General features: G+C 33.2%; 1 protein-coding gene and 1 pseudogene across 1 annotated transcript; both read right to left on the bottom strand.

Annotated features, from left to right (window-relative positions):
- The window catches only part of LOC113770274, a 99,375-nt pseudogene that overhangs the window by 52,453 nt on the left and 23,896 nt on the right, over positions 1-23,026 (bottom strand).
- On the bottom strand, positions 11,595-12,650 carry LOC113772457 (acidic endochitinase-like). Its single transcript, XM_027317049.1, has one exon. It carries the CDS (start codon positions 12,615-12,617, stop codon positions 11,646-11,648), a length of 972 nt encoding a protein of 323 aa, XP_027172850.1. The 5' UTR covers positions 12,618-12,650; the 3' UTR covers positions 11,595-11,645.

Below are 23,026 nucleotides of genomic sequence, written 5' to 3'. Positions count from 1 at the left end.
CGGATCCGGATCTAGACCCGACCCGTTGACAGGCCTAGGTAGGGGCATGGTGCATGGGAAGAGTGTTCATCATGAGAACTTGGGTGGGCTGAAAGAAGGATTGGAGAGGTTGGTTGGAAGAAGAGAAACAAAAGGAAATGAAAACAGAGAGATAGGTGGAGGGTACAATCAATAGGTTAAAACAAGCCATGTTACCTTTAATTATAAGTCAAAAGTGGATACATAGGTGAAGGTATAAGAATGGATACATGTATTTTTCTTAAGATAGTGCTATCTCATTTGGATAATAGTCGGACAATAAGAACACTCGGTTTTTTTAAGGTTAATTACACCTACTTGCTCGAGGTGTCAAAGTACAAAATTTATCTTTCAGTTTGACCAGATTATAGTCAAATCCCCCGACTGACAAAATGTTTATCAAATGCGGCCCTCACGTTAATTGTTGATTGAAATGATGCTTGCATCAATAAAATATATGTCTAAAAGTTCCAAAATAACCTTTGGTAAATTGAGTTAATTGCACTTACCTATCCTAAAGTTTGTCCAAATTGCATTTGCCTCTCTTGAGTTTGTCCAAATAACAAAAATGAACACTTTAGTTTTTCCAAATCAATCCAATTTTTTAATAGCCAAACATTTATGGAGAATTATAATTTTGGGTTATTATCACTTTACCCCCTTAATGTTTGGTGACACTATCAATTTCCCCCTTAATGTTAGTTTTTAGTCATTTTACGCCCAAGACTAACGGTCAAACTTAAAGGAGTCTGTTAATTAAACTGAAAAGGCATGTTTTACCCTTAAAATTATTATTACTTTACCTCCCTAAACTATAGTTTCATTATCAATTTACCACATGAAGTTATTTTTTAGACAATTTATCCTACCATTAAACCAATTTAGCAAGTTTAAAAAACTTTAGAAGCAAATATTCCCCTCTTTGCATAATAAAAATAATAAAAAGTTTAGAGTAGCTCTTCTCCTTTTTAGTATCAAGAAAAAAAGTCAAAGAATTAATTTCTTTGATCTTGACAATCTTATTAGTATTGAAAAAAAAATAGAAAGATGTAGAGGGGGAGTGGAGAGGGAGAGAGAGAGCTCAATTCTTTTTTTAAAAATTACAAATAAGAAAGAATTGAATACTTTTATTATTTTAAAATTATTTCACTTTTCTGTTTACTACCAAATTTCAATCCTAATCTCGACAATCTTAAAGTAATACGATAATGTTAGACTTTTCTTTATTTTCTTTCTTTGCAAAATCTAATTTTTTGTCTCCTTCTTTCCTATGTCTTTTTCTTTTCCGAGTATTAATAAGTGTGAAAAAAAGAAATTTGAGAAAATCTTTTTATTTTTATGTTTTTCGATCTCTTAAAGTGAAAAAAGGAAGAATAACCATTCCAACTTCTTTTATTTTTAATTATATATAAAAAAGGGTAAATATAATTTTTTGACCATACTAGTTAAATTAACGATGAGGTAAAATGTCTGAAAAATAATGTTTGGAACTAAAGTAATTATATCACTATAATCTAAACGAATAAAGTGATAATAACAATGTAGTAATACTATAAAATAAAAGGGTATTTTTATCCAAAATTTCTTAATATGTTGAGTTGAATTACTTATGGGGGTAAAGTACCTAAAAGATAACATTAGGGGGTAAACTGATAGTAGTGATATAGTTTAAGGAGGTAAAGTGATAATAACCCTATAATTTTGGTCCCTAATGTTTTGCTTGTATGCCAAATTGGTCCCTAATGCATGTTTTGGCCAAAACAAATTCTGTCCCAAAAGTGTGTGATTTTTGGTAGATTTAGCATAACTAATGGAAATAAAACAATGACTACTGATCAATATCAAATTACCATTAATCAACAAGTTTGACTTTGCACTTTTGGTCCTCAGTATTTTGACTTTGAATGATTATATTTTCCTAATTTTTAAATAATGATAGCATGAATTGAGATGCAAATTAGAATGAAATAGTATTAAATGGGTAACAAAAATTCTAATTAAACTTTTTTCCTTCCTTTTTATTTTTATTTCATTTATTCATACTAATAATATCTCATATGTTTCTCTTTTTTTTTTGCATTACTAGTCTCAAATCTTGTATAATATATATTATTTCTCACTATTAATTAAAACAAATTATAATGGCATAAGTTGATCATTGCCTATCTTTATTAAATGAATTTAATTGGATGATAATATACCAATAATAAATAAAACATAAAGTAGAGGAAGAAAAGGAGAATTTCAGTTTTATAATCTAAATTTATTATAGTTATTACTACAAAAATTGTTGCATGTCTTGTGCATGTATGCTTCAAATTCTTAGAGTTATCCGTTGTATTTATAAAACTAGTAAAAGTAAGCATCAATATTAAATAATTTTAGCAATTGTTAAGAAAATTATCTTTTATTTTTTCTTTTCTTTACTGCCATTAAAATCTAATATTTCAATATTGTAGTTTTAAATCATTTATTTTAGTATCTATGTATCTTGACAATCATTTAGTGGTTCATATAACGTGTATAAAATGCCAACTTTATTTCAAACTCAATTGATAACCTATTAAAATGCCAAAAAAGATCAACTTATTTTACAAAAAATATATTTCTTGTGTTTTAAAGGAATATTTAATAAATTTGTTTAATTGTTATTAGAAATAAAAATAATAAAACTCATTATAAATTAATTATTCAAGCGACAAACAATTATATATAATTATTATAAACAATTATATATAATTATTAGCATGAATAAATGAAATAAATATTAAAAAAGAAGTAATATATTTTTAATTAAAATTATTATTACTTATTTAATACTATTTCATTCTAATTTGCATCTCAATTCATGCCAAAACCCTTAATACCAATATTTAAAAAATTAGAAAAATATAATGATTCAAAATCAAAACATTGGGAATCAAAAGGTTAAAGTTGTTGACTAACAGTAATTTGATATTGACTGTTAGCCATTGTTTCATTTCCATTTATTGTCCTAATTCTACCGAAAATCACAAATTTTTGGGACTAGATTTGTTTTAGCTAAAACATTGAGGACTAATTTGGTACACACACCAAACATTAGAGACCAAAACTGCAATTCTGTCAAACATTTATTAAAGAAATATTTGCTAATACTTAATCACATCAGAATTTTTGAGTTTATAAAAATACCCATTAATGACTAGTTATTTTTCCAATGATTCTTTCATCTTAAAATTAGTGTAATTGAAACTCTAATCACGTGGCATCACTAACAAAAGTGTTTTAGTCGATGCAGTTTCCTTGACCACCACTATTACATAATTGATATCAAATATCCTTTTTGACTTCCATGCGCAAATAATAAAACTTTGTTTCCTAAAACATAAAATAAACTGTTAAATTTGCATACATCTCTAAGCATGAAAATTTAGGATTTTTCTTTCGTAAAGACACCAAATTGAAAATCAAAAGTGAAAATCTAACAAAGACACTTGACTGGAATAAAGGACAAGAATTTATTATCGAATGGGCCAAGCGAAGGTTTTCTGGCTTAACGAGAGTTTTATTTAAACTTAATATTAGTATCTTCCTAATTGGATATGCAAATGAAATGCATAATTGTTAAAAGGAGAGAGAGTGTTTTTTAGTGGCTAAAATAAGCCATATGTAGATAAAGACGAGAAAGAAAGACATTTTCTCAATTTTTTTCCTTTCATTTTTCAGTTCTTGGAAGATAGTAATTGATCATTTTATCTTAATTTGGGTTTTATTTTTTTGATAATATTAATGGATTTTTATTTTTATAAACAGTTGGCTATTTTAAGGGTTAAATTGCATTCGGTTCACATTTTAATGACCTTTTTTTTAAATTTAGATAAATTTCAAGGGAGATAAATGTAATCTTCTGTAGATGGTAGTTCTAACATTTCTCCACTTCCGTTAGTTGGTTTTGAAAGCCATCACTCATAAGGGGATAATTTGATCAAACCACAGGTTCGTTTGGTCAAATTTTAATGGAGTTGCAAACCGAAAATGTAATTACTTCCCAATTTTAAGAGATATATATTGCAAAATGGAGGTGCAACTGGTTGTCCAAACTAGTATTCAGTAATTTGTGATTTTTGCGGATTTTCTAACCGTTAAATCAAGAGAATACGCAATTAAACTTGGGGATCATAACCCGTTATTTATTTATCAGATCTATCTCTAGCATAAACAACCAGGATTACATTTCATCTCTCATGAAATAGTGATCAGAGGAACTTATTCAGTGGCAGAAGACTCTCATGGCCTTGTTATCACTGGTCAGAGTTTTCATGGTTTAACATAAGGCTCGATTGCTGGACTGTAATAGACACATCCCAGTATCTGACGCCTCCATAGCTGGGGAACTTATTACCCATTATTTATCTATTTGGCAAAAACAACCAGGACTGCATTTCATCCATCAAGTGTTAATGAGAGTAACTCAATTATTCGACAGCATGGGACTTTATCGTGGACTTTTTGCCATGAACCAGGACATCAGAGTTAACATAAGGCCTGATTATTTCATTGCAATTAGCTTCAAAGTATTTGCTCCAAAGCATGAGCTCTCTGTGGTTGGAATAGCTCTCGACAAAGGGAAGAACTTGATCAATTAGCTCTTGAGGTGTGATGTAGCTGCCACTAGGTGCTGCCTCAGGGGCTGCAGGTAATCCCAGGAATAATGTATTAACGCCTGTATATGAAGCCCCTGGATTCCAACTGTCGAAGAAGTTATTGGTATTGCCAGCACTACATTGACAAGGCGGATTGTTGTAAAATTGTACCCACACATAATGAAAGAGGCCAGTTCTGATAGCAGCGTCAAGATAATAGTCAAGAAGAAAACATTGTGGTGCTGCAGATGAGTAAACCTTTCTCTAGATCTGCTGTGCTATATCCCGTAAAGTGCCCCGGCGAGATCATCCACTCTGTATCTTCTATGGATCAACTTGCAGATATCTTCGCCAAACCTCCTCCTCCCAACCGTTTCAATGATCTTCTTGACAAACTCAAAATGGTTTCTTCGCAACTGCCTTGACTTTGAGGAGGAACCCGGGAGAAGGGGGGGGGGGGGGGGGGGGGGTGGGTGTTTATATATATCATCATGAAGGATCAATTAGAATAAATTAAGGATACATTAGATAGTTGGTTTGAAACCCGCCAATATTTTCTAACAAAGATATTTTTCTAAAATGGTCTATCTAATGGGTATATATAAGATATTTGTTAAGATGTATTTCACGTGTTAGATTTTTAAAAATATAAATTAATTAGGAAAAGATTATTAATGCAAAGAGATTAATTAGGAAAAGTGTATAAATGTAGGAAAAAATAGTAATTACTAATGTGTGTATACATAGCAGGTTGGTTCGAATGTAGGTGTGTTAAAAGATGTCTTGAGCACAGGCAACAAGACCTCCTAAGTCCTAATGCACTCTTAAGGGTCGTTCGTGCTCCTCATCCAAGGATCACTCACTAAAGGGGCAAGAAGAGCAACAACGGCAAGAGGAATTCATATTCTAGTTGAATAGGCGGGTCGCGCTGTTCGAAGGGAAGATATTCTAAGGGAGTTGCTTGGTTGCATCGGAGAATGATAGGTGAACAAAAGCCGCACTTTCCTTATTGCTTCAATCGGAATTCTTACCCAAGGATTCCTTCTTTCGCTTGCTTCTTGTTGTTTCTTGTGTTTTATGAGGTTCAAATAGTCAAGGCATACACTAGAAAGCCCTCCTAGAGCTTCGTAGCGGCCTTGGAGACTGAATCTGAGGAATAGAGCTCCATACCCTACTAGGTGGAAAACTAGCAGAGTGAGGCCCTCGCCCAGCGGCTAGTGATAATCTGCCCAGTAAAGGGAGAGGGGAGCTAATAGCTTACAGCTATAAGGGATTAGTATGAGACTTATAGGATCCTGCAAGAAAGAGAAATTTCTAAAATTATGATGAATTTTAAAAAATTTCTACAAAGGGGTTATTTTGAGTATACAATTCCGTCCAAGGGATCTTCGCATTCAACAAATGCGAGCTCAGGAGTTCGTATTTGCTGAATGCGAAGTCCCCTTGAATTTTCGACCCACAGAATCCAAAAAAAAAAGAAAAAAGAAAACCAGACCTCGCATTTCAAAAATGCGAGGTCACTTACTTCGCATCTGTTAAATGCTACCTGGACAATCGTATCTGTTCAGCATCTTCTTCCGTCACTGGACAATAGCATCAGAAAGCTTAACTTATTCACTGAAAGCTGGCTGTAGCTTCAACATTTTCCGGTCTCCATTTTGCAGCTTTCCGGGGCTTCAACTTTCTGGCGAGAGCTTCCAAAATGACCAGAGTTGGACTCCCTCCCTCCAACGGCTGCACTCTTGATGAATGCTGCTACTTCCGAGGATTTCAATGACGGGTTTGGGATGCAATTTCTCTTCAATTTGTATTTCCCAATTTTGTTGTTTCTTTGCGTTTTTTGGTTAAATGAGTCAAAGAGAGGACTGAGGTTGAAGGAGCTGGGTTTTCATGTTTCACCGACAGACAAAGGACCTCGCATTTGAGAAATGCGAGGTCTATTTTTTAAAAAAAATGCTACCTGGCTTTTTGTTAGCTCGCATTTGCTGAATGCGAGCTAAGTTAGTTCGCATTCAGCAAATGCGAACCACCTAATTTTAGAAATCACCTCATAAATAGCCTCTGTTGTAGAAAAACTTTTTTTTTTCATAATAATTTAAGAATTTCCTCCTACAAGAAAGAAGCCCTTTAGAGGGAGTTTTCTCTTTCTCTAATGTGGTATACTTTAAAAAAGAGAAAAACAAAAAAAGCTCTAATGTAAAGACAAGATTGGACCATTACCCCCCCCCCCCTTAATCCCCCTCGGGGGGAGACTAAAGACTTCCTTATGCAGCTGTAAAAGATATAAGGAATAGATTATATGATTTATAGGAGTGTTGTGCATTCAAGGACTCTTAAATAGACTTTAAGAGGAGATTAAGACTACCGTTTGGGCCTATCACCCGATAGTCCCTTCACTCGTTGTTTAATAATTGGAGTTCCCTCAATCATCGGGAGCTAAGTTACATATCTAGCTACATAAGAACTCAAGCTCATAACTCAATACTCCATAATTACGTATATGATCATAGAAACTCCACCGGCTACTTTTAAGTATGGCTCCTGCCGCGATTAGTCGGGCTTTCCTGAGTGGCTGTATTTCTAGTAAATCAATAAGACTACTTCTAAGGAACCGATGGAGACAAGAAGGCTATGATTGCAAAGAGAACATGTGAACTAAAAGCCCTAGTGTAAACTCTTTGTGTCCCGGTCAATCTAGTTAAGTTAGGAGCATGCCGAAACGAAGGTGTTGGCTCCATACTGGTAGAACAGATTGGAGCCCTTTTCTTCTGGTCATAAGGCAAAGAAAAACCCTTTCTAAAAAAAATTGGTGAAGATGGAATATTTTATCATAAGCAATTTGGATAGTAAATTATTTGAGATAATTTTGTGAAAAAATACTGTAACACTTTTTTGATGTGATGTCTGCGAGATAAAAAGGTGATTGAAAAATGTGTTGGTGATATAAGCAAGCCAGTGTATGTAAATAAGGTGGAAATAATGTGTAATCCAAACACAAACATTGTTTAGTTATTAACTTGGTAGTTAGAAATCAAATTCTTGGTGAAATACTAACTTGACCTTGCCTCAACTACTAGCCACTAAGGGTAGTGGGTGTTGAGAAATATTTTCTAACTTATTCACACTAGTAGGCACCCAAGTTCAGTCCCCCGGGATCCTCCCTTGAGCCCGTTGGATCACCCCCTCCCCATAGTATAGAGTGGAGTAGATTTATCATGTCCAAAAAAAAATGCTCTTGCCATGATTAAATTTTATCTATTACTCAATAAGTAATGTTTGGGGAACATTACCACCAAAATAGGGAGTAAAGTAGGAGTTGTGGGATGAGTGACTGAGTGAATGTAAATCACATTATTCACGTGATGATATTAGGAGTTCATTCTCACATTCATATTATTCATGTGATTGGCATTAATACGCACTTCTTGTGGGAGACGGTGAGAGTAAACACATTTGAACAGCACTGGCTTTTGATTAGTACGAGATATATCTGAGCTTTCCCTCTCAAACAATTTTATTCTCCTAAAAGAGAGTGTGAGGGAGGCGAGCTTGGGACAGAAGGTAAAACGTGCGAAGGTTAGTAGGTAAGGAGAAAAGGTGAGGAGAGGGAAACTGATCCTCAAAGAGATTTGTTGCGAAAGACTTTGCAGCCTAATTGTCTCAATAGAAACAAGTAAGACTTTATCATACCTATGAAGTACTTCATTTTAAGATCTTATTTTGTTTATATAAATTTTGCATATAAAGTCCCCTAGTAATACGTCTGGACTTTGGTGTATTTTAGGGTTATGAAAGATAGCTTTAGCACTACTAATTTTTGGTAGTTTCAAACTCGATAATTACCATGAATTGCTCTAGAAATGACCATATTGAGTAGGTGGTAATTTCCATAATTTAACAACAAAAAAAAAACTAAAGCACTAAAAGAAAAGCAGGCCTACTCACAAATGATTCAGAGCCTAAAATTTGAGTTATTTTCCTTTACATATGACATAACATAAGAGTATGTCTGGGCTGAAGTCTTAAGACCGTACCATGCACTCGTTTATAAGCTTTCCCTTAACTTTCCTTTGTATTGTGTGGTTGCACCATGGTGTAGAATCCATTTTGACTAAGCTGGAATTTTGTGAAAAAGGGCAGGGTTAGAATTTTGGAGCAATCTTGGACTTGGATACCAGTAGTTTATTGGGCATTGGAAGATAAGGTTTGACAGATTTGTGAATGTAATGCACGCTGTTTTGAAATAATTGTACTTGGCTCCCAATGAACGCTATTATTCTTTAGTATCTTCTTTGTGAGCCCAATTTCACAAATTTTAGAGACAAGGGAAGAAGTCATCATACGTGTTCTAAGTTAACTAGCTAAGTGAAAGACTTTTGTAGCTAAAATTAAGACACAATTGCTTATAATGAGTTATAAAATCCGAATTATTCAATATATTTATTTGGTGGCTAAACAATAAAGTGATTTCACGATGCAAGGCCTATTTTTTTTTACCTCAAATTGGAGCATCATCCGTTTCATTCAGCCCAAAAAACAGACCCTTATTCATCATCTGCCCATTGTCAAATGCAAATTTCCTAGGAAGCCCATTTTCAAGAAATGGATCATCTTTGTTAAGGCCAATATTTTATGAAATGACCCAATTATGATAAACATAATTGGGCAAAAAACCGGAGCGGCCATTAAATTATTGCCAGGATCATGTTTTGGCCATCAAACTATTTTTCGTCAATAATTGACCACTAAACAACTTAATCAGTAAATTCGTACCCATTTCATCGGTAATGGCTCTTAATTTCTGAATTAGCATTACACGTGGCAAACCACAGGGACAATTTTGTCCAACAATTTATTGACCGTTTACTTACATTAAACCCATCAACTGAAAAGAAAAAAAAAAGCTGTACACGTCAAGGGTGCATGGATCACTAAGTATACAAAAACCCGCAATTTACATCATCACATTTCACAAAAGCAAATCCAACCAAGCTCCCAAACCTCACTCTAGACCCAGAGTCATTATAGTTGGAATTCTCAAAATGCCCCATCCCGGCCACCACTCTTTTTCCTTCCCTTCATGCTTCCGTACCGCCGCCGCCGCCAAGACAGTCCTTTCTGCCAATCCTAATCTCACCACCTCCCTCTATCAAACTCAACAAGGCCTCTTTGGCCTCACCTGGTCCAAAGGCCCATTCGACACTTGTTCCCTCCACATCTGCCTCCTCCTCGACAACCACCACCTTTCTTTTCCACCGTCCCCTTCCTTCCACCTTCAATTCAGTCCGTGCTTTACCTTCTGGAAGAAATGAGGATCCAAAACACTTGTTGGTCTTCCAAATACTAGCTCTACTATTGCTCGGGTGTTCTGGGTCTTTCTCGGGCCAAATTCGGATCGAGACCCGACCCCGCATCCGGTTATTATGTCGCAATTTTCATCGGGGGAGAAATGACGCTCCTTGTTGGGGAGGAGCTGCTACTGCTATGCCAACTCCCAAGGAGCATCGCCGGAAGCGGAGGAGGCGCTGCCAGTGCTAGGCCAACTCCTAAGGAGACAGCGGCTGCCGAGATCAGAAACCAGGTAATGGTTTTGAGAAGAGAGCACGTTTATGACAACAAGAAAAGATTACATTACACCACCAGAGCTAATATTGGAGGCGGCTAACAAGAAGTAGATGTATCGATTGATTACTGGGCTATCGGAGGTGAAGGTGGCCCCACATTGTGCTTTTTTTCTTTTCAGTTGATGGGTTTAATGTAAGTGAACGGTCAGTAAATTGTTGGACAAAATTGCCCCTATGATTTGTCACGTGTAATGCTAATTTCAGAAATTAAGAGTCATTACCGGCGAAATGGGCACGGGTTTACTGATTAAGTTGTTTAGTGGTCAATTATTGACGAAAAATAGTTCGATGACCAAAACATGATCCTGACAATAGTTTAATAGCCGCTCAGGTTTTTTGCCCAACATAATTTAATCAAGCCAACCTTATTGCTTTAACCAATTTTGGTTAAATAATAGAAACCCAAGGACCCCTCTCTTTAAGATACCAAGCTTGTAATAATTTATGGATGGACATGAGTTTCCATTTTAAATGTTCATCAGTTGAGTCTTTTTTTCCCCCCTTCTCTCTGTTATTTTTTCGTAGAAAGAAATTGTTGCGAACAAGAATGTCATATGCTTCATAACATGCTAATGAGAAATTAATTTGTACTCCAAAAAAAATTAATAAAAACGAAAGCCCTTCGATTGTTATCCCTTTGTTGTGGGTCATGAGAAGGCAATGTATACCAAATACCCTGAAATCATTAGACCAAATCTAAGAAGAAGGGAGGTAATCGTTGTTTTTCAGATTTGATGGGAGGTTAGTGAAATTGTCACAAGTCTCAAAGTGACTTGCACTGACCGGAAGAGATTGTGAGGCAGACAAATTGTTCACCTTTTAATACCATCCAAGGGAAAAAAAGAAGCAAAAATTCTAGTTGTATGTGATTTTAGAGGTTATGTGTGAGATTGAAATCTTGTTCCATGCTTCAATATTACACAAAGTTTGCTCTTCGCACAAGCTTATGTGACACTTAGACATCCATGTGTAAACTTCTCTGTAGGCTACAAAATTGTGATGAGCATGCAAGTGCAAGATTTTATTTGCATATAATCTGAGGTTGTTAGCCATGTAATGCACTGAAATATGAGGGGAAATACTGAAATATTGTTCCTCAAACTTCAATTGCAAATTTAAATTTTCTTTTTCAATTTCAATGTGGTTTGAATATTTTCAAAAAATTATTATCTAGAAGAAGTTGTAAGAAAAAGAAGGTGCAAATGGTTCTCCAAACTAGATCTTGTACCCCTTCATTCGAGAGAGAGCACAATTAAAATGGGAAGAAATTTACTTAACATTTTATTCGATTTGGGAACTCATAGCCACATTAGTAGATTGATCTCTGGCGTAAGCAGCCAGGACTACATTTCATCTCTCAGTAGATAATGAGAGGAACTCATGCGACAGCATGGGATTTTTTCACGGACTTGGTTGTATAAGTCAGAGGATCGCCGTTAACATAAGGCCTGATTGCTCGACTGTAGTTTTGGTCATAGAATGTGCTCCAAAGCATGACCCCTCCATAGTTGGGATAGCTCTGCACAACGGGAAGAATCTGACTAATTAGCACTTCAGGTGGGATGTAACCGCCACTAGGTGCGGCCGCTTGGGCTGCAGGTAATCCCAGGAATAATTTATTAACGCCTGGATAGGGAGACCATTGATTACTCCAACTGTTCAAGAGGTTATCGGCGTTGCCTGTTGTTGTACTATACTGACAAGGCGGATTGTTGTAAAACTGCACCCAGACGAAATCAAAGAGGCCAGTTCTGATAGCAGCATCAAGATAATAGTCAGGAAAGAAGCATTGTGGTGCTGCGGATAAGTACACCTTTCTCTCTGCTGTGCTGTATCCCGAGAGTGCCCGGGCGAGATCATCCCAGTACAGGTTCGACCCATATTCGATGTCAAAGTCTATACCATCTAAAACAGCAGCACCAAGTGGGCGAGAGTCTGATTGACCGCCCAAGTAATTGTTCCAGAGGTAGGCTGCAACATCGCGAGCATCCTCGGGAGAAGCCAGGATTGGCCCTCTCCCTGCCCCGGCACCACCTCCACCAAGAGAAAGGAGCACTTTGATGCCCAGGCTCTGGCAAACCTCTATCTGAGAACTCAGGAAGGTGCATGGGCTCGGGATACAGTGGCCAGCTAAGTTCAGTTCCGGTGTTTGGCCACTGCCAAAGGATACCAGAAAGGCAATATTTACATAGTCATAGTTGCCACTACGGCAGGCCTCTTCCAGGCTTCCTTCATTGCCATTTTGGCCCCAGTAGACTGCGATTCCAGCGCCTTCTGAGGACCTGGTCAATGAAGATATCATCAGCAGGGATATTAATGCTAAGAACAGTGGTCGTAAACAGGCAGCCATTTTTTTTTTCTTTTTCTCAGCTATTTTTGCAGATTTATTTGGGGGTGAAATTGGTTGCCCAAAGATGGCCCCTTTTATAGGTGATTTCAGATTTACGGCAATAGTTCTAAGAATATTTACCATACCTCCTTTTACCACAAAACGTGGAATGCGTGCCTTTTGCCACCGACAAATCAACCATGGCTTATATCTTATGCTATATTGAATCCGGAAAATCAATTGAATTGGTCAAATTCAATCAAAATCGATCGGATCAGTCAAAATTGATAAGAAAAAAAATAGGCATTTGAACTGGTTTTTCACGAAAATTTTATTTCTTGCTTATATATTAATTTTATCCAAATAATTTAATTTTAAAATAAATTATTAAACAGAGGTTGAACCGCAAAATTAATTGAACCACAAATTCTTCCAGTTCACTTGTAGGTCTGGATTTCAAAATATTGCCTTTTGCTGTATTTTCATGCTTGGAAGCACTATTGGATCAGTAAAAAAGCTGGCCTTTGGACCGATTTTTCATTATTTTTTATATATTAATATTATTCAAGTTATTTAATGTTAATATAATTAAAAATTTATAAAATCATTAAATCAGAGTTGAACTGGTTGAATTGATTGAGCCAGAAGTAGGAAGCTCATCCAATTCACTTGTCGATCCGGTTTCAAATCATTTTACCTTCTGCTGTATTTTCGAGCTTGGGAGCACTGTTGGATTGGCTTGACCATAATTATGAGAGTCATTTTCTAAAACAGTTGCTTGAATTATCCAGGATGATCCACAATAGACAATAACAGTAAATTTTTTTTTACTATTGTACTGTTATCTTTCGATATTCAAATATTCCACAGTAAAATCCCAACCTTTATGTAAACAAGATAGCTTGCCAACTTGCAAAGGTAGTGATTATAAAAAAGGACTAAAGTCCCTCTTTGAACTATAAATTAGAAATTCGTATCCTATCTACAAAAAATAATAATAATAAAAAATAAAAAAGCTGTCAGACCACTCACCAACTTACCAAGGTTAAATAATTGAACGCCACCAATTTCCCACGAAGTTCACGTGCACCCAATGGACTACACCCAGCAAAACAAAAGACCCCAAGTTGCTGGAAATTACGCTATAATCGATCCATTTTATGAATTATGTAGTCCCTAAACTTTTGACTTTTGCAAATGTGGTCCTCGATGCTTCGGATTTTGTGCAAATTTAGAATAATTGACAAAAAATCAGGATGGCGAAGTTCAAAATCAAATTGCTGTAACTCGGCATTGTTGATCATTATGACTTGATCATAATGGCGAAGTTTTGACTTGGCATTGTTGATCATAATGTTGAAGTTTCAACTAAGATGGTTTCTTAAAATTTAAATAGTGGTATTAAAAGTTTCAAGATGAAATGAGATACAGTAGTTATATCGACTTGTTGAAAATAATTAATTATATCGACTTATTTCAAGATGAAATAATTAATTTTTGCACAAATTATAGACTTGTTGAAAATTTATCTATCCCAACTCTCTTGAACTAACAACTAGTCTTGGTATAAGTTTGTTCACAAATGCTTTATCCGTATAATGTTAGTGTTGTCTGAATATGAACCGACCTTCTTTCGAAAGTAGCTTGTAGCATAAAATTACTTTGATAAAAAAATCAATCAAAACCATTAAAAATTGGCCAAACTAGTGACCCGATTCTCAAACTTTTCTTTCTTGTTCTCCCGAAACATAATTAATTTGAGTTAACTAAAGTATAGAACTTTCATTTATTAATAGAAATAAGAAAATGTCACTCACTTAATGTTAACATCAAAATCACTAGCTTCCTTCAATGATCTCTAAATCAAGAGGTTTTCATCTCTATCATCTTATCAATTTATCATTAGTGATTCTAACTTGCATTATAAAGTCATATTCCTAGCAAAAAGATCTCGAATTGGGAATGATTTGTTTTAATTTAGTTTTTAAGTACATAATTTAGACACGAATTCATATTTTTATATATAATTTTTAGGTGTATATTTGATTGCAAGACTAATTTTTTTGTAACATTTTTATGGTTGGCCGAATATAACTAAGAACTTAATTTTAATATTTTTGAAACTTATAAAAATATAAAATAATTACAACATCATACTAACTTCAGTGGATTTTTTTAGAATGGTCTGACTGATCCGATCAGTTGACCCCTATCTTAGTAGTTTAACCGAGTTTTATCCAGTCCGAATTTAACAATATTGTATAATGTTACTCTTTGACAAAATCTATGCTATGTTTAACTGGTACCTTAAACTTGAAGCCAAAATTTATTTTTCGATTTAGATAACTAGTTTCATCTTCTTCAATAACAAGAAGAATGCAAAGAACTTTATTCAAGGGGCGAAAAATAGATGATACAAAGTAGTAACATAAGTATTCTTAATTGCTTGATTTTCTACTGTAGAGGCCTCACATAATTTTCATTTTGAAAAAAATGTTTTGTTGACATGCAAACAGAACTCTAATCCCATTGATATACATTTAGATAAGTTACAGCATATTAGAAGTCCTCAAACTTTTATCAAATATCTATTTAGACCTTTAACTCATAACTTTATCACTTTAGTCCTTTACATTTGAATATTAATTTAGTTTACTATTATCAATTGCACACAATTCAAATATGGTAATAGTACTTGACCCAAAAAAAATTTCATACAAAACCCACATTTTAAAGCAAAAAGAATAATAAAAATAAATAATTAGCTTTTTCAAGTTGTTTTTTTTTTAATTACAATTCCTAGATTTACAGGTAGCTTTTCTATATAATTCACACCCCTTTTTATCCTTCTCTATCCTCGCTTCTTAAATCCTAAAACCTTTAATATCACTATTTGTGTTTGAAACTTAAGGTGTCATATTGATGAAAATACCTCTTCAGTTGGTGTTCATCTTTGGATTACAGAAATTTTGTGAGTTCTTTTCAAGTGAGGATTCGGAGCTTTTTGCTACTCTTTGTGATGAGATTTGGAACAATCGGAACTTGGTTTTGTTTGATGGCAAGCATAGAGAACCTTTATCAATGGTTCGCTTTGTGACTAATTCCCTAGTAGCTTTCAAAGAAGACAATGTGGAACCTCTAGGTTCCTCTTGCGGGGTGGTGTACGATGGATCAATTTAACGTTGATTTTGAGGGTGCATTAAACTCTACGATATTGGAAGCATGCGGAAGCTTTCATGGCTGGTTTGTCCAAGCAATTCCAAGGGACAGTTGAATCGAAGAAGGAAAGAAGCCATTGCTACAAAGGAGGCAATTAATTCAGCAATAAAATCTGTTCACTCCGAATATTACACTTGAAGGAGACTCTTTATCGGTTATTTAATTGCTGAATAGTGAAGATGATGATTTTTCTACAATGGGGCCAGTAGTAGAAGATATTCCTAAGGTTTTGTCTGAAACTACATAGAATTATAGATGTGGATGTAAATCGGATACAATGGAGGCAAAAACAATAATAGCTCCTGAATTGACTTGTTATGCCAAAATCCTGTAGCTTTGTTGAATTCTATAGCTAAATTCTTCAGCTTCGTGGATACCATATAGAATATACCGCCATCTTTTGTCAAGAAACCAATGTTGAACGATTTTCAGCAATCTGATTAATAAAAATTCTCTCTATCTCTTTTTTTTTAAAATAAAAAAGGGTTAATGCATGTACTTCCGCTAAGGTTTGGCCGTATTATTGAAAAAACTCTGCGGTTTGACTAAATTCGAATTATCCCTTATGAGTCGGTGTCTAAACCCAATTATTAGAAGTGGAGAAATGACAAAACTACCCTCTGCGAAACTGCATTTACCTCCCTTGAGGTTTGTCTAAATAAAAAAGGAGCCTATGATTTGACCAAAATGTTTTTTAACCCTTTGAATAGCCACTCTTAAGAAACTCCTTAACATAATCCAAAAAAATTAATATGGATTAAAAGAAAATAAACAATTACTTTTTCAACTGCATATGGCTTATTCACACTAGTCCAATTCATTGTTTCCATACAACAAATTATCTATTTTATTTAAATATCTAATTTCGTATGGAACAATAAAATTGAGCTAAACTTTACGATTTTTATCCATAACAAAGCATTAAATTTTTAAAAATGTAATAATAAATTTAAGAAAACATGACATTAAATTCATATCCTTAAACCAAGAAAAGTGTCTTTGTTTGGTATTTACTTCTAATTTTCATATGTGTGTCTTTGTATAAAAATTCTAAAATTTTATGTTTATATTTGAATTCAGTATTGATAGTTAATTTTGTTTTTGGGAAAACGAAGTTTGATTATATGCACGTTGAAATAGAAGAGAGTTTAGAAAATAAAATACATAATAGTGGAGGTTCAAGAAACTACACTAAATGAAATGTACTATTATTAGTGATGTCATATGACTAGAGTTTTGGTTACACTAACTTTAATCTATAGAAAGATGAAAGAATGGCTGGAAGAAGGATGATAGAAAATAAGTATTTTGATAATTTCAAAAAATTCTGCTGCAAGTGATGCAATTGAGCAGCCGTGGCAAATGTTTGGCTATTTAAAATGTTGGGCTGATTTGGAAAAAGGATAAATTAACTTTTACCCTTTGTACTTTACCACATAACCCCCATATGATTTAAAAACCTATATATAACCCTCTCATGATTTGAGTTAATACGTGATTCTTAGTTTTTCCATTAAAACAAATGATTAATAGTAAAAGTCAAAATCAAACTAATAACTTAACAAATTTACCCTTTCATTACTTCTTTTTATTCCCCTCCAAACATAAAAAGGAAGAAATTGAAATACAAAATAGATAAATAAGAACTAGAAAAATACCATTAAAGATTTGGTTTAAAAATCGATAATGATATTTGTAATAAAAAAGATTTGGTATTTTTTCTTTCTTATTTGTTTGTTTTATATTTCCCTTCCATCTTTTTTGTTTCTTATTCATTTATTTTTTATTTCCCTCTCATCGCTTTTGCAATTGGAGAAAATTAAGGTTTTATAGGCCAAAGTATATGTTTCCAAATCATCTCTTCTCTTCCACAAAAAAAAAAAGAAAGAAAATGAAAAAAGTAGTGAAAGAGTGAATTTGTCAATTTATTAGTTTGATTTTGACTTTTTACTATTGACCATTAGTTTTAATGAAAAAACTAATGGTATCACTTTAACCCAAATCATGAAAGGATTATATATAGGTTTTTCAACTATATGGAGGTCATGTGGTATATATAGATTTTTAAACTATAAGAGAGTCATGTGGTAAAGCACCAAATCATAGAGAGATAAAAGGTTATTTACCCTTAAAAAAAACTACGGATTTATTGCTGTGATTAGATAAACCTCTAGGGAGGTAAATGCAATGAACTCAATTTACAAAACGGTACTTTGGAGCTTCCAAACATATATTTTGTTGATGCGAGCATAATTTCTTGGCAGTGCAGCCTTGGACCAAAAACTATAAGAGTTCAAATATTGTTAGAGCTTAGGACATAGAGTTAGAGTCAAGTTTAATTTTGTATGAATATTTGGACAAATTTCTACAAATAATCCTAAATTTAGAAAATATCTCATTTAGAGTGTTCGGTGAGATTGTTTTCTACACTTAGAATCGCCGCATTTGGGCGAAATAGTATTTTTGTTTTGATAATTTTTTTTTGGTGTCAAAATGACTAAAGATTTTTTATTCTTTTATATGCATCTTTGTGAAAATTACCATTTGCCGCATCCAAAAGTGGATGTGGCGATGCACCATTCTCTACAGCCTCATTCCAATATGCCATTTTCTTCAGGAAGAATTATCATCTGGATACATCTTCCGAAACAGCTGCCACAAATAGCAGAAGGGTCTTCCTCCAGTATATACATGTTACTATACTCAAATATCCAAGTTCTAGGACAGAAGAATAAAAAAAAAAAGAACAGCTTTTCAAACGAATAATAGCTTTTATTATTATTAATTTCAAACCATTAATAATAAAAAAAAATGAATGCACATTTTTTTGTTATTAATTTTTTTGTGAATTGGGATAATTTGTAGTGGTGTCAATCTGACTTTAGCAAGCCCAAACTCAGTTCACAAATTATATGAATTTTCAGGTTTCGAGCTTTTGGGATTCGGGCTCATATTAAAAAGGTTTAATCTCAACTCACATTGTTATATAAGTTTCAGAATCAAATCGGGTTTGGCCCAAACTCATAATTAAATACATAATTATATATAATATATACTTTATAATTATGAATTAATGCAAATTTACATATAATTTATTAACATTTTATGTCGCAATATGTACTAGTATTCAATACACATACTAATGTGTGTGCAACTAATAGAAAAAGTATTTGTAAAATATATTGAGTATATTTATTAAAATTATTTTTAAGAAATTGATTTTATATTTTGAAAATACATATGTAAAAAATTCAGCAAAATAAAAGTTATAAAAAGTAGTTGGTAGCTGCTAATTAAAATTAAGAGTTACTAAATAAGTTGAAAAATAGAATATGAAAAAATACATATTATTTGGTAAAAATCATATTGGTAGTGGGTAGCTATCAAAGAAAGATAAATTTTTGTTTATACCAAAAGTTTCTTCATCATCAAGGTTAGTTCATGAAGTATATAAAGTAACGGATTTTTGTTTATCCCAAACACCCTCCTCTGCATTTATATATAATATATGTAGTATAGATAATTATAAATTATATATATTATCATATATATTTTACATATATAATTATACTCATACATGGGTGTACTTTTAATTAGGCATGAACCTAGAATGACTCAAATTTGACTTACATTTAGTTCGGATCTAATATTTAGATCCAAACTTTGCCCGATTCAATTAAACTTTAGGCTCATGGAGCTTTTTTGGGGCCAAATAGGTTGAGCTCGAGTTGGTTCGACCCCATTAACAGTCCCAGTAATTTTTTACAAGAAGATTAGTTTTAAAGAAGGTTAATAATTTTTTAAAATTTCAGGGGAGGATAGTAAATTTGTTAGAAACCTTAGGGGAGGCTTCTAAAATTATTCCTAAATTTCCCTATAGAAAGTTGGGCATGTGTTTGACAAATTTGGCAAATACCGATCACTTATCCATTAACCAAATAAATAATAAGGAAACTTGACGGTTAAGACTTCTGACATCTTGCGTCGCCGCATCCACTTTTGGATGCGGCTAATGGTCATTTTCACAGTCGCCCGCGAAGATGTATAAAAAAATAAAAACATTTATTCACTCTAACACCAAAAAATAATTCAAAACAAAAATGCCGCACTTGTGACACCAAAAAATAATTCAAGATAAAAATACTATTTTGCTGTCGCCGCATTTTTTCAAATGCGACGACTCTAAATAAAAAATACAATACCATAAAACACCATTAATGAGATATTTTCTAAAATTAGCATTAATTCTAGAAATTCGCCGAATATTTGAGACTCACTAAAATAGTCATTTTCGTCCACTCACAAGTGTTTGCATTTGAGTACGTACTAATTATTACTCCCTCCATCCCACTTTGATAGTTCTGGTTCTTTTTTCACACAGTTTAATAAAAGTAGTTAACTTTGTTGAAACAATCAATTTAGATAGCTATTTTCCTAAAATACTCTCATATTAATTAGAGTACAACTTTATGGGAACTTGAATTGATGGTAAAAAAAGAATCAACTCTCATTAAATGGGGTAGGTTTATAGTAACAACAACTTACATTGAACAAGGATATTTTAGGAAAATTAAAATATAACTATATTTTTTAATTGGAAAGTGGATTACAATTTGGGACTGATGAAAAAGGAAAACATGACTATCAAAGTGGAACGGAGGAGTATTACTTCCTTCCCAATTTATTTGTCGCGTCGCATCTCGATCAGTAGTAATAGCAATTTGTCAACATAAACGTCTTATCAGCTAACAAGAAAAAATCATTGAAGAAGAAAAATATCCCAACTTTGCCCTGTTCATTTAGTGATGACAATTCAAAAGTTTTTAGGAATACTTGAGAAGGGGCCAATGGTGGGCCTATGTGTTTTGTCATTTTCCCACTTACTTTTCAACTTTGTAAACCAATAGCTTTAATCTACACTTTCCTCTTTCACCTTAATGGTTGGTTGAAAGACGAAAATGGACTAAAAATGGTTTGTCAATATTAGCAAGTGACAATCCGAAAATAAAAACAGACAATCCAATCCGTAGACAAGGAGGCTACTCTATCAGTCTCTTTATCTATTTTAATAAGACCAGAAATGTCGATTGTGAGTTAGAGAGTCTCTAAATTTGTTTGCACTTTTACTCCCAATTAATATCGACCGCAAATGTATCATTTTTTGTGGGACCAAAAATACTTGATATACATAATATATAGAGTTTTTTTTTTAAAAAAAAACTGAAGCAGGGGCAATAGCCTCCACCTCAGCCACGATAGCTCAATTTTATCAAATAATATTTCGCTTTGTATCATAAACATAATTTTTTTTAAAGAAATAAACATATTTTTTAATTCATTTTTTAATATTTTTTATTTCATATATATCACATTATAAAAAATACTACATTAATTGTTTTAAATAATATTCTATCCAAACACTCCATATGATAAGAAAAATGAGAATAGTACAGTCGGCATGATCAGTCAAGATATTTATAGCGGTTGTCGATTCGATGTTATTGATAAAACGACTACTAACCATACACATGCATTGTCAAATCATTAAAGAGTATCCAAAACTGACTAACTATCTAATAAACTCCATTAAAACCTAAGAAAATGTGTCCATTGAAATATTTCATTCCGTACAGAACACCCAGTTTTCTCTAGTCCTTGGAATCCTTCTCCATCCGAGATCACCAAATCCACAGAGGCCAAATAATGGCAGGTTATCGTAAAATGAGAGACATGCTAATGATTAATAAGGAACAAATTGAGGTAATTAAATTTTACCTTCTGCAGCTACACTATCAATTCATCCGCTCTTCAATTAATTTTACCGTCCTTGAACAACCATTTTTTCGTCAGATTTCATCACATCATCAACCTTATCTCCCCAAATTTAATTTTGAAACCCCCAAAAGAGGATAAACCAAAACAGCATAATAAAAAAAAAATTTAAAAAAAGAGCCCAAGCTATGGATGTATGGATATTTTATTTCTTAGACTTCTTGAATCAGTCCCTCTTAAATTTTTTTTTTTTTTTTGGTCATTTGTATGCAGTTTTGTAATCATATAATCTTTTTTACGTGAGGAAGACTGAATTCGGATGAGAATTTTGAATTGACTCATTATCAAGCTTGATTAAAGGAAAAAATGAAACTGCCTTATGGTCATAGCATGTTGGCAAAAATGCTTAAACTACGTGTTTCATAGAATGGCATCCTAAGATAGTGACTGTGCCATCAGTAATTAAAGATGAGAAGACATATAAGAGTGTAATGGCAACGTTTGGCAAGTGAATTTTTTGGATATTTATTTAAAACTTTACTGTAACTTACTGTAGAAGTTTTTAAAAAAAATTCTGAAGTGTGTTTTTTTTAATATTTTAAAGTGTATAGTTTAAAAACTTTAAAATTTTTTTTGAGGTTATTGTAATTAAAGTTTTTAAAAAACTTGTAGCAGACAAATCTGGCAAAAAACTTATCAACCAAACAAGGCCCTAGTCCTATGAGCACGGTTTCGTGAAACTTCATAGATCTTGATCTCGTTGATAATTTTTGAGGATAAATTTCCACATAGTTTTTCCAAAGTCATGGATATTGGATTGCTGATTTGATAAAATAAACTTAAGAAGCCTTAATGCAGCATCGGTAAAAGGCTGTCTGCTGATTGGGTGGGTTCATATTGATAAGCTCAAGCAACATCCTTCTGGTATGTCCCTGTGCCTAGTGATTGTTTCGATTGTTCCTAGTTTTTTTTTTTTTTTTGATAAAATAGGAGTCAATATTATTAATAAACTAATTGAAAATCATCTATCACGATTTGTTTGATGAAAAAAAAATCAGTAATGGCAGAAAATATATAGAACATATAAAAGATATATCTGATTTGAAAAATCATTAGATTTAATAGAATTATTAAAAATATAAACTATTACGATGTGAGTTACAGACCATTAGATCTGACCAATTGCTAGAACTGCTTTCGTAAACATATGGATTGTTCCTAGTTCCTAGTGTATTATTTGAAATATTATTTGGAATAATTACTGTAGCACTTTTTGTGATGTGATGTATGTGAGATAAAAAGGTGGTTGGAAATATAAAAAAGTGGGTTGGAAAATGTGTCTATGATGCAAGCGAAATATTATTTGGGATAATTGAGGTATCCAAACAAATAAAGTATTATTTGAAATATTATTTGGAATAATTACTGTAGCACTTTTT

Source organism: Coffea eugenioides, chromosome 5, assembly GCF_003713205.1.
Source record: "Coffea eugenioides isolate CCC68of chromosome 5, Ceug_1.0, whole genome shotgun sequence".
NCBI classification, from domain to species: Eukaryota; Viridiplantae; Streptophyta; class Magnoliopsida; order Gentianales; family Rubiaceae; genus Coffea; species Coffea eugenioides.
Note: the sequence above shows the minus strand (reverse complement) of the source record. Positions and strands in the feature narration are given on the sequence as shown.

Coding starts and splice junctions, on each gene's coding strand:
- LOC113772457 (XM_027317049.1), bottom strand. CDS start 12,617: ATGGCTGCCTGTTTACGACCACTGTTCTTAGCATTAATATCCCTGCTG.